The sequence below is a fragment of the Callospermophilus lateralis genome, chromosome 17 (genome assembly GCF_048772815.1).
Source record: "Callospermophilus lateralis isolate mCalLat2 chromosome 17, mCalLat2.hap1, whole genome shotgun sequence".
In the NCBI taxonomy this organism is placed as follows: domain Eukaryota; kingdom Metazoa; phylum Chordata; class Mammalia; order Rodentia; family Sciuridae; genus Callospermophilus; species Callospermophilus lateralis.
This window is the reverse complement of record NC_135321.1, coordinates 65,022,416-65,034,574: the sequence shown is the minus strand read 5'-3', so window position 1 is coordinate 65,034,574 and position 12,159 is coordinate 65,022,416. Positions and strand designations below refer to the sequence as shown.

General features: G+C 41.9%; 1 protein-coding gene across 2 annotated transcripts in view; it reads right to left on the bottom strand.

Annotated features, from left to right (window-relative positions):
* The window catches only part of Spire1 (spire type actin nucleation factor 1), a 144,376-nt gene that overhangs the window by 113,859 nt on the left and 18,358 nt on the right, over nt 1-12,159 (bottom strand). For both annotated transcript variants that reach the window (XM_076837208.1, XM_076837209.1), the window contains exon 2: nt 9,012-9,046. In XM_076837208.1, the coding sequence (XP_076693323.1) occupies nt 9,012-9,046 (35 nt within the window). The remainder of the gene's footprint in view (nt 1-9,011; nt 9,047-12,159) is intronic.

The window sequence follows — 12,159 nt, the reverse complement described above, 5'->3', positions numbered from 1 at the left end:
AAGGAAAGTGACATACAGTAGAGCTAATATTGACTTATCAAGAGCCAAACTGGCAAATGTTCAGGAATCCTGCAAGCTCACTAACTAGACTGCAACTGTCCAGGTGGGAGTACTACTTACACCACAGAAATCCGCATGTGGGGAGTGGCTGTGCAGTGCAGCCAGGTGACCAGCATGCCAGCTTCAAGCTGTTAAGTCAGTCTCCTGTTTTCCTCTTGCCACCACCCTGGTGAGAAGAGCTGGCATAATGTCTCTTCCTGACAGCTCCATACTCCACCAAGGAGGAGGAGTGCAGTCTATTCCAGTAATACCTGAGACCTATTTCCAGAATATCCTTCTGCAGGATCAAAAGGGAGCTCTACCTTCCCCACTTCTACCATCGATGACTTCATCATCTTACTTGCTCTCAGAACACTCTGTCTGTGTCCCAACTGATATGAGTCAGTACAGAAGCTGCATGCTCCCTCCCACTGCCACATAGATCTTCACGGCCAGCAAAATATGATGCTATTCATACAGTGGAATATTCAAAGACACGACACCAAAACTGAGCAATGACGGAAGAAACTGAACCTTAGCTCACCAAAGTTAAAAACCCAGGTGCTTCAACAAACATCATCAAGAAAGCAGAAGGAAAACCCACCCACAGACTGGGAGAAAATATTTGCAAATCATACACTTTTCAAGGGCTTGTTTCCACAACATGTGAAGAACTCTTGCAACTCAATAATAAAAAGAGAAATAACCACTTTAAAAATGGGCCAAGAATCTGAATAGATATTTTTACAAGGAAGATATATGAATGGTCAATAAGCATGTGAAAACATGCTCAACCTCATTAATCATCAGGAAAAATGTCAAATGAAACTATATGACATACTACTTCATACCCTGTAGGATGACTGGAATGAAAACATCAGGTAATAATGGGTTGGCAAGGATGTGAGGAATCAGAACTCACACTGCTGGTGGTAATGTCGTGAGATGGAGGTACTGTGGAAAAGAAACTTGGAGCAAGCTGAAAAAGTTAATACATGTAGTTCCATGTTTAACCACAAATTGTTCTTCTAAATACATGCCCAAGAGAGAAGAAACATAAGTCAACACAAAACTTTGTGTATAGCACCATTATTCAGAACAGCTAAAAAGTAGGAACAAATCAAATTTCCATTAATAGATAAATGGGTAACAAAATATGATGCTATTCATACAGTGGACTATTCAGCAATAAAATGGTACTGGATACCAACATATCCTGTAACATGAAGGAACACTGAGCCCCCTGCCAAGAGGCAGAAACAAGACAGGAAGGAGCACACGTTATGCGAAGTGTCCAGCTACTTACAGAAAATGTCCAGCACAGGCAAATCTACACAAACACAAAGTAGGCAGTGGGGGCTGAGGCTGGAAAGTGAAGGACCGGAGAAGACAAAGGGTACTGAGCCCCTCCTGAGGTGATAAGGATGTTCTGAAGTTGACTGCAGTAATATCTCTGTGGTTATCTTTAAGATTGCTGATTTGGTTAAATAAATAACTTATAGGGTTTGTAACTAACATTTTTATAAAGCTGATAAAAAATTAAGAAATACTATCATCAAAAAAACTAGGTAATAATCCCAAATAAATTATCTAACTTTACTGACAATGGGGTTTTTAAGCTGTATTTTATGGTATCTGCTAACTCCATAAAATTTCTACCAGCCTGAGGGAAGACACCGAGACACACAGTGCCGAGAGGCAGACACTCTTGGTCAGTCTCCAGTAGCTGACCTGTCCACCACTCACTCCCGGTCCATCCCACAGCTGAGCTCCACTCCCTAGGTCACCAGTGCATCTCTGCCATTCTGACATGGGTGCGCAGTGAGCTTACCATGTCAGCTGTGGCAGCTTGGACAAATGCACTCCTGAGATCACAATAACAATCTGGACAAATAATGCATATACTGGTGACATGAGCATACATGAACACCCCACAAAGAACAGGCAGACAATGTGAAGAGTGGACATCAAAAGAAGAGTGACCCTGATGACTTCAGAATGAAAAAGAGATGTCCTGTCTTAGCACGAGTGGTCAGTCCCAGCACCAGCTTGTCCTCCCCTCCGGCCCCGGTGCTCTCAGCACACCACAGCATGGCTACCCACTTCAGTCTCCAGGATGATGGTGTCCTCTGCCTAGAAACCTCCCTCAGGTACCTAAGCCCCTCCTCTCAGCCTGGCTACCTCCTTGAAGCCAAGTTGGTCTTTTAATGCAAAAAGTCCCTGAGGGTGGTACCTGATATGTGCTCAATGTAACATGGTCATCACATAGATGGGAAGCGAGGCCTGGGACACCCTGAGCAGCCATGACCCTAAGTGGTAGGGTAAATGTCACCCTACTGTTTCCTTTTACCTTTCTGTGCCTTTTTAATTTTTACAACTCTACAAATGAATAAAGGTACTTTGAGAAAAGAAACAGAAATCTGGTCCTGTCAGCACTGAATTATATATGCTAAAAAATCCTCAAGTTGAATGTTATCAAACTTGCCTTTTCATCAAGGTAGATGACATGGCCCCCTGATAGGGCAAATGATTGAGAAAACCTTTTACTCCTTATCCAACTACTGAGAGATGTTTAAGTACAGAAACCTGTTTAATGTATAGTAACTATGGATAATTATAAAATGCTTCCCCGCAAATAAACATTTTTGGTTTTTCTGAAATCCTTTGCCAAACATAGATATACAATTTTCATCTGTCTTTGGATACATTAAAAGTCACACAAAGAAACACTACTTATACAAGTTCTGTATCCTGTGGTCCAATCAGGTGCCCCCATCAGCCATTAACCAAGGCAGGCGCCTTCGGGGCAAACCACTGCACTTAGAGGAAGCAAGCTGTTCACCCTTGAAAAGACCATTCTTTTCATTTCAGCTAAAACTCCTAGGAAACCTTTGGGAGCCAGTCAGGGTCACTGAAGCACTCCAACTCATTCTTTTTGGAACCTAGGGTCAACTTGCTCAGAAGTGCTCCTGTCCACTATCCTTCCTTTTGAACATGTACTCTATGATGCTAAGCTGAGCAAGCCCAGGAACCTCTGCCATCTTTTTCCTGAACTGTGACTTCAAACTAGACATGCTCAGAAATGTGCCCTGCCACATGCTTTCCTGCGTGCACACACAGAGGCTTGCCAAACAAAATATCCATGCTTCCTTTCTTTGGAGCGAGCATACCTGCTATGGGTAGTCTTTCCCCACTCTTGTCTCCCAGCTGTCACCAAGATATGACTGCACTGCCTTTGTTTACACCTGACATAGACATCTATCTCCGACACTGTCACCCAGATAGGCCATTTTAGTAGTAAACATACCTGGGTGGGGGAGGGGAGGTCACTATCACAATGCCCTGTCTGTGTCTACAGAAAACCTGAGTGGAGACTATCTATTCAGCACACCAATGCCCCTCTACCAATCTCTATGAGAATCGACAATCAGGAATGGCAATTCACACATGAATGCAATTTTCTCTGAGGAAATACACCAATTTTAAATTACAAATTAACGTCAGCCAAATGGCTATAGGAATGCCAACACATTGGGGGGGGTCGTTTGGGGGAGGGGGTAGGAAGTAGAATGTGAGCATTCCTTCCCACTCCTTTTAGCCCATGGACCAAGGAGGAGGGAGGATGTGATGTTATTACCAGGAGTTCCCAGAGCTGCTTATTTTAATCCTTTTGGTGGCATATCACCATTTTAACTTCTTGTGGTCTAATTCCATTTATCAACTGTTCAACTTAAGTTTAAGACAGACAAAGCCTTGTGCTAAAAAGGGTAGACTTGAGAGCATTTCTCCCTGTGTTTCTGCTAGCTATTCCAATTATTTTGTATCAAATGCTATTTTAACAGTCACACAGTATGCCAGTCATGGTGGCCCACACCTATAACCTCAGTGGCTTGGGAGGCCAAAGCAGGAAGATTGCAAGTTCAAAGCCAGCCTCAGCAACTCAGCAAGTCCCTAAGTAACTACAGAGACCCTGTCTCTAAATTTAAAAAAAGGCCGGGGATGCAGCTCAGTGGTTAAGTACCCCTGGGTTCAATCCCTGGTACCACCAAAAAAAAAGGGGGAGGGTCAAAGGAAACAGCCTCATTCAAGCAACTCAAGTTGTATACACATGCAAATACTTTTACAAAAAATATCATACACTTCTCTCAAGTTAGATTTTTCAGTTGCTTATAAAATTAACTAAGGGTGGTACCATGTCATAAGAAACAATATGTATGGAAGCCAGAGTGCAATGGGCAGATTGAGCCAGAGACAAAGTGAACATTTTAAAACATCATATTCTGCATCACAGCAACCTCCACGTACCACCTCTCGGCTGCTCAGGAAACAAACAAACAAAAAATAATATAGTCCACAACCGGGGCTAGGATTGTGGCTCAGCAGTAGAGCGCTCGCCTAGCACGGGCGGGACCCGGGTTCGATCCTCAGCACCACATAAAAATAAAGGCATTGTGTTGTGTCCATCTACACCTAAAAAAAAATAAATAAAAAAAATAAAAAACTATCCACGACCAAAATGGAGTAATTCCAAAACACTAACTCTAATGTATTTCTTGGCTCATTTCCAAGATATCTGGGTTTTCCCCAAAGCAGACCAATTCTAGGTCCAACTTCCCAGGAGATTCTAATATATAGGACAGTTCTTGAATCATTCTTGAGTAATTCAGAAGCAGACCATTGTGCAAACTCTGTACCCACCCAACTTGTGGATTGAAGGTCCGAGGACAGCACTACAGCCTCACAGGTTGGTTAGGTTTAGCCGTCCCTGGTCAGGGCACACACAGGGTGAGGAGACTAGACCATGCACTGTTCTCCTCGGGGTCCTAATTATCAGCACAATACAGATGTCCACACTACAGAAGCGCGCAAACACACACACACACACACACACACACAGGCTGAGCAAAGGAAAGCATGGGGTAGACGAGAGTGGTTCTGCAACTTGTTTAGCCTCTCTATACCTTAGCTTCCAACTCTAAAATACCAATAATAATAGCAGCCATCTCATAAATTTGTTATGAGAATTAATTAATGTCTCTAATAGTGCCTGGCATTGAGAAAGCTCTAGTGTTTTTTAAAGATGCACGCAGGAATAAAGCAAAATAAATACTTATGCACAGTATATATAAACTCTAAAGATATAAGTATAATTTTTAAAAATAGTTTCCTTCAGTAAAGTTTAAATTTTTCTGCTATGATACAAATTAAAATAATTTCTACTGAAAGTTCACTTAAATCAGCTCTATCAAGACAACAGTAATGATAAAAGTTAATCTAACTTTATGTAATACATTAACCTATTCCACTTAAAATATAGCTAATCTGCCAGGGGAACAGCAGGGTTGTTCTAGTTATTCATTTAACCTTCTTTCCTATTAAAGGGAAAGGCCTCTGAATGCTACATAATTAGTGGTAGTTAATGGAAGACAGGAATGTAATGAAATGCAGAAAACTTTAAAAAAAAAAAAAGAAAGTCTCAGTTTAAATACTTGAAAATTCAAATCAGTTATGTCTTAGTAATTTTAAGTACTCAACAATTTTTCTTCAAAGTTTATAATCCATAAAAACTATTTAAATAATGGCAGAAGGAAAAACTTATAAAATGTGGGCAAAAGCTCCTAATCTGGGTCAGAACTATTTCCTTGACATGCAGGCCAAGTGCAGGTCAGTCATTCCCAGTTTATAAGTCACCAGCCTGAACTGGCAGCCACAGGAGGGAGAAGTATGGGCCATTCTGTTTAAATTACATGTCCTCCTCAGAGCATGCACATCAGAGGTCACCACAGGCTTGGAGGAGGAGCACTGGGGCTATGGGGGGGGGGGCTATGGCGGGGGGGGGGGCTATGGCGGGGAGGGTGGTGTCAACAAATGAATGCATTTGCAACACTGTAAAATTAAAAGGAGTGAATTTCACTGTGCATAAAAATGGGGGGATGGGGGAAAAAGTATGGAAAATTGCCTATTAAAAATTTTTAAAAAGGAAGTAGATCCTTAAGAAGAAGTCACATGAAAGATTTCCCTTCACAAGTTCAAATAAGGGAACATGAGAGCATAATGCAGTACACTGGAAACATCCTTCCAGTGGGCTGGGGTGAGGCTCAGTGGCAGAGCCCTACTGAGCACATGCAAAGTCGAGGTTCCATCCCCAGCACTGCCAAAAAAAATCCAAACCATGACAAATGTGGCAAAATTCTTGATTGCAATAAACATTAGCTAATCTTAAGGCAAAAGAACTTGTTAACTGCATGCCTGCATAGTCATATTAAAAAGAGAATTATGAGTAAAACTAGGAAACAATTACTAACATTGTTTTTATGTACCACAAAAAACACTAAAATAAACACACTTGAACACTTGAAATTAGTTATCCATTTCAACTATGCTGTCTTGATGAGGGTACTGAAGCCCCAGAAAGATACAGGGCCTCCTTTTTCACCAGGGGGCTGCTCAAGAAGCAGGACCTTCGGCTCCCTCCAGAAAACCTCGTTGCATAATAGCAATCACGAGCTGCACTCCTCGGCCAGGCCAGGCAGGGCTCTGCCCTCAGCTCACCACCAGGAAGAATCCCAAGGTGGAAGCCCACCCTGAAGCCCCAGCCACCATCTGCACAAGCCCTAGCCACCGTCCACACAGCAAGTCTGCCAAGCACAGGGCCTTCAAACTTCTGTCCTCACTAGAAAACTACTCAGGAGCCCCGAGGGCCCCGCAGTGCCCAAGCCCGTCTCCTCTCTACAGAGGCCACTGGCCAGAATCTGCAAAGGGTGTCCTGGCTGTCCAGGGCCTGCAGAGGGTTCCCTCATCCTGTTCCTCAGAGAAAGAGCTTCTGCAAGGGCACATTACCCAGAGGCTGTCAAACCTTTGGTTTTAGGAGACCTTTATACTCTAAAAAAAATCGCCAAGGACTCCAGAGAGTTTCTGTTTATGTGGGCTACAATCTAACATTTATTGTGTTTGAAATAAAAAGAAATTTTAAGAATATCATTAGTTCATTTAAACCCCATAACATATTAATATAAATATGCTTTCATTTAAAAAAATATTTTCCAAAAAAATCAAGAAGGGCTATACTGTTCCACATTTTGCAAAACGCTCTGATGCTGGGCTCATAACAGGCAGCAGACCTAGGGCTGACTCCTGCAGTCAGTCTAGCCATCATGGCTACCCAGAATCAGTCATTGAAAGCCCATGGCACACTGTGGAGGATGAAGACAAAAGGCAAATAACGTCCAAGAGTACTCTGAAAATGGTCTTAACCTTGCAGATCCCCAGAAAGGGTCTCAGGGACCCTGTGGTCCTGCTCCCACCACTGCCCCTCTCATCCACCCTGGGGGCTGCTTCAACAGGTAATCAGGCTCCACCTGGACGTCAGTCTCACATTCTCCCCTCCCCCCAAAGGCACATCTTCCCTAACCACAAAACAACCCAAGAACATCTCCTCTCCGGTCCCAAAACTTCTTAAAAGTGTAGTTCCTACAAACTCACTGCCCCTGACTGTTAGTATTTTAATTACTAAAAAGTAATACACAGAGGCATTTATTTTTCTTTAAAAAACTCAAACAATATAAGCAACCATCCATCATCCCAATCTCCTCTCCAGAGGGAACTGTCACCTACTTTACCCAGAACCTACTTTTTAAACCAGATTGAACTTTCCATTTTCCTATAATTTGCCCTCTTCCCTCAACAGTTATTTTAAAAATTCTGCTTAGGCTCATTCCTTCTGGTGACCTAATTTACCAGTCAGGAAATAGGAGGAGTGAGCCATCCTGTGCAGAGGCAGCAACGCTACAGCCAGCTGGTTCTTTCCGAGGACGGGACCTTGTACACATGGCCACACCACATCACCAAGTGTAGGCAAGTGCCAGAAACTCCCTGGTCTTCACTGTGACAGAGCCTTCAGATTTGGGAAACATCTGCTCACATAAGGCGATGATCTCTTCTTAAGTTCCACAATGCTAGGAAGTCACTAGGGATTGTCATTAATGCTTTACAGGTAAGAGAGACAAAGTTCTGAGAGAAAAAAACAACACTTGCTCAAAATTGTACTCCTAGAAAGATGCACACCCAGAAACCACAGATAAAACCTCCATTCTGACTCCAATCCAGTCCTACTCCTTGATGCCCCCTGAACAATGCCTCAAAACCCTAGCAATATAAAAATACTAAGTGACCTATTTTTAGAACTAATTTGAAAAATTATCTCAAGTTATTTCAAAGTTGAACAGAAAATACAAAAATCATTTTTGCTTTTTATTGCATAATATAATCCCTTGGGAAGCTTGAATTTCACTAATTTATTAAAACCTACATCAGAATGCAGAGGCATCAGAAATACAATTTCCCAAATCCTTTATTCAGGCATCATCATGAACAAGAACCCGACACCCCACTCCATGAGAGCAGAAAGAGAGTCACACGGTGCAGCCCTGGCACCTCAGGGACACACAGAAATGCCTCAAACTTCACAACCACAGTTCTGAACCAAGTTATTTAAATTATTAAAAAATAATAAGGCTATTTGTGTGAACAACACAACATTTGATTCCTTATTCTTCTTTCTAGAACACTGTTTCTGAGTCCCTATTTTTTTTTTCCTACACTCAGGAAGCCTCACAGAGTCCAACACATCTAAGTGATGTTTTGATCACAACACACTAGGCTGGGCTATTAAAAAATAAATAAATTGGACTTAATTTTTATTCAGAGATCTTGGTCTTAACTCAATCCCAAAAATACTATTACAGAAACAGTTTTAAACTATGATTAAGTCACTCTTTATAACACACCTTGACATTACAAACATGTAGACAAGGTAACTAATTTCTCCTCACTTTTCATCCTTCAGTATAAACAGTTTATAGCTGTTCCCAATATATTCTTAAGAGAAACCAAGAACAGCAGTGATATGGTCAGCACTAAGTAAAAATAGGACAGCCAAGTTGCTTTACTCAAAATTCTTGAGTGTCTCTTACCTCTGTTTCTGTACAATGTGAATTTCCCATTTTACCTGTAATAAAAATGAGAAAAGTTACTTTCAAAGGATTTTGGATTTTTTTAATCATTGACGAATATATGAGTTACTCTGACCATGACTTTATTATACCTATAAAAATATCTATGCAAATAAAAAGTGCTAGAGTGACCAATTTTCTAGATCTTGCTCAGATATTTAAGCCTAAATGGGCCCATGCGAAAATAATAAAGAAAAAGATAGAAGAATATGCTTAATTGTAGAATGATCTAAAACACATACATACTTAATATGCACTCATACCAATTAATCAAAAGAAAATAAAAATGCTTTTAAAGTCCTACTTTCTTTTTAAAATATCTTAAAATATTTTAAAGACATTTTAAATATACCTTAAGAAAACTTTAAAGATTCTTGGGCTTTCCCCCTAATATATTTCCATTTTAAAGGTACAGTGATCATTTCAATGCAAGCAGAAACGTTTCAAATTCAAGTTTTCTTTAACACATGTGGCTTTTCTTCTTTAATATGTGATTAGATGGCACATCATGAATTTAGTAATTCTTTCAATAGAAGACCACCTGAAGGATGACCAAAATTGAACAGGACCTGGCTGTACCAACATAGTGTCATTCGTCACCTCAGAGACATAAGCCAAGGAACATGTGTGGCCATACATTTCTGTCAATGTGGGTGGCGAAAACGCTTTTACAAACAAAGATGCTGTGTCCGCCAAAAACTAAATAATAAATATCAAAAAATTCTCTCTCTCTCTCTCTTTAAAAAAAATAAAATAAAAAATAAAAGCAGCTGCTTTAAAGGAGAACCTTGCATTAAGTAGTGTCGACAAGAACAAACAGCACCTCCATGTGCTCCATGTGGGCCCTGGGAATTCAGTGGCTCAGGCTTCATCCTCCTGAGCTCACCTGTCACCGGGCGGGCTGCCGGCGCTGCTCTCGCTGCTCTCCCTCCTCCCACGTGTCCCCCGCTAACCCCACTCCTCACCTTCCCACTCACCCAGCCAGCTCCACAGTGATGGCCCCATCTGTCTTGGGGCTTTCCTTTCTTCAGGTTTAATGACTTCCTACGCCTGAGAGTCTATGATGACACCACCAAAGGAAAATCATGAGCAATGGTTTCGTAGGCCACCCAGTTCTAGACGAATACTGAAGGGGAGCCACGATTCCCACCACCTAATGACCCTAATGTAAAAACATCAGCTGCAGCTGAGGTCAGATAACAAGGGACCTTGGGTCCTGCCAATTAAAACATATATATAAGCAATGAGTAATTAAAGTCTATGTGAATATATATAATGAGCTAAATAGATGAGGTTTTTATATAGGAGGGCTTGCTAAAGATGACTGTTTTTTAATCTGTTATATAAAATTATTAGGATGTGATTCTGCATATCGTTACAGACTTTATTTATGTCTATATTCACATACAACTATCTGTTCAAACCATTAATGCTTTGGGTAGATTAGTTTTACTAAACTCCTACAAAAGTGGTAATGAAAGCAGGAAAGTGCTGTTGATCAGAGGCAGCCCAAAAAAGGGGGCAGACTGGTTCTTTGCAAACATTTCCTAAGGCCTACTCTGCACGGGGCGGGGGGGCACCCCACACTATAAGAGAGAACAGAGTAACCTCCAAGAGTATGCACATGGATGTGTGGCTTCATTAGGATAGATTCTTAAAGTAAAGAGAATTACAAAGAAATCTGTAATTTTTTTGGTAGTGGGTTTGCTGCTGGTGGTCTTGCTGGTAAAAACTGCGAGCACTGAGCAAATGAGTAGACAGATACACTGGTGGTGGGAGGACCATTCTGTGAGGGAAGGAAAACACAAGACTATGTGGGAAGGATGGGAAGAGCTCTGTGGGTGACTAGAACTAGAGTCATTTCTCAATTCCACACCCACGCTTTCCAGGCACCCATTCTGCAAGGGCACATCTATGCCCATTCCCCTTCATCGGACCAGGACCCCTCGGGAGCTGGCCGACTCTAGGCCAGGAGAGGGAAATGGCCAAATGAGCCTAACATCTTGCACCTGAACATAACAAAGTGCTTAAAGAATGATAATGTCAAAAGGGCATTTGATTATATGTAATAGGATTCTTTCCAAAACCTGTTTACAAAACTGAAAATGCCTTTCTATAAGAGCACCAAGAATTCTTGTGAGAGAGTGTAACTGTTCCTGGTTATCCAGGGTGAGCCAGTGAATCCCCCCAGAGAATGTGACAACATCCCAAGTATGCAGGACCTGACCACCTACACCAGTCTGCCACCAAATCCTCACCCAGATGCTGACCCAGGAGTCAGAAAACCCCAATCACATGACATCAGAGCCTAGGACCTTGGAAATGGTCTTGCTCAATCCACTCATTTCGTAGATGAGTAACCCGAGAGGCTGCAGAGTCAAATGACTGGCATGTGATGACACAGAGTGGGTGGCAGGCCAGGAAGACTGCCAGGCTCCCGATCGCCTGTGTGCTGGTAGGGCTGTCTTACCCCTGTCCTCCATTCCCACTTCCTAGAGCTGGTAGGACCGGGAGGGGATCGCAGGGATGCTGTGCTGGTGGGGAGAGAGGGGGAAATGGAGAAACCGACACTCTCACACACCACTCAGGCTGGAAACCTCCAGTCTGGCACCAAGGGATTTTCACTTGACCACTTTTGCACCTTTCTTCAAGGACTGGGCACTGTTGTATAGAACCAGATATAAGGATTCCTCCAGAACCCAGAAATCATACCAGGTCACCTATGGCACTTCCAGTTGTATACACTGATGGAAGGCCTTCCCAAGTAGTGAGGCTATAAACACAGGGAAGCAGATCTTTCAATTAAATATGAAGTAGGCTGAGTTTAGAAGGACAGATTAACTGTGTGACAACATAAAATCAAATATCTGAAGTAAGGGTCTGGGGCTAAGCGGCAGAGCGCCCGACTAGCACATCAAGGCCCTGGGTTCAATCCTCAACACCACATAAAAATAAATAAACAAAGGTATTGTGTCCAACTACAATTAAAAAATAAATGCTAAAACAAAATCTGAATTTAAATATTAAGTTTTCAAAATATTTCCAAATTGTCAAGAAGCACTTACACACTAAGCAGAGGGATGATTTGCACAGGAAGCCAGAAGTTTAG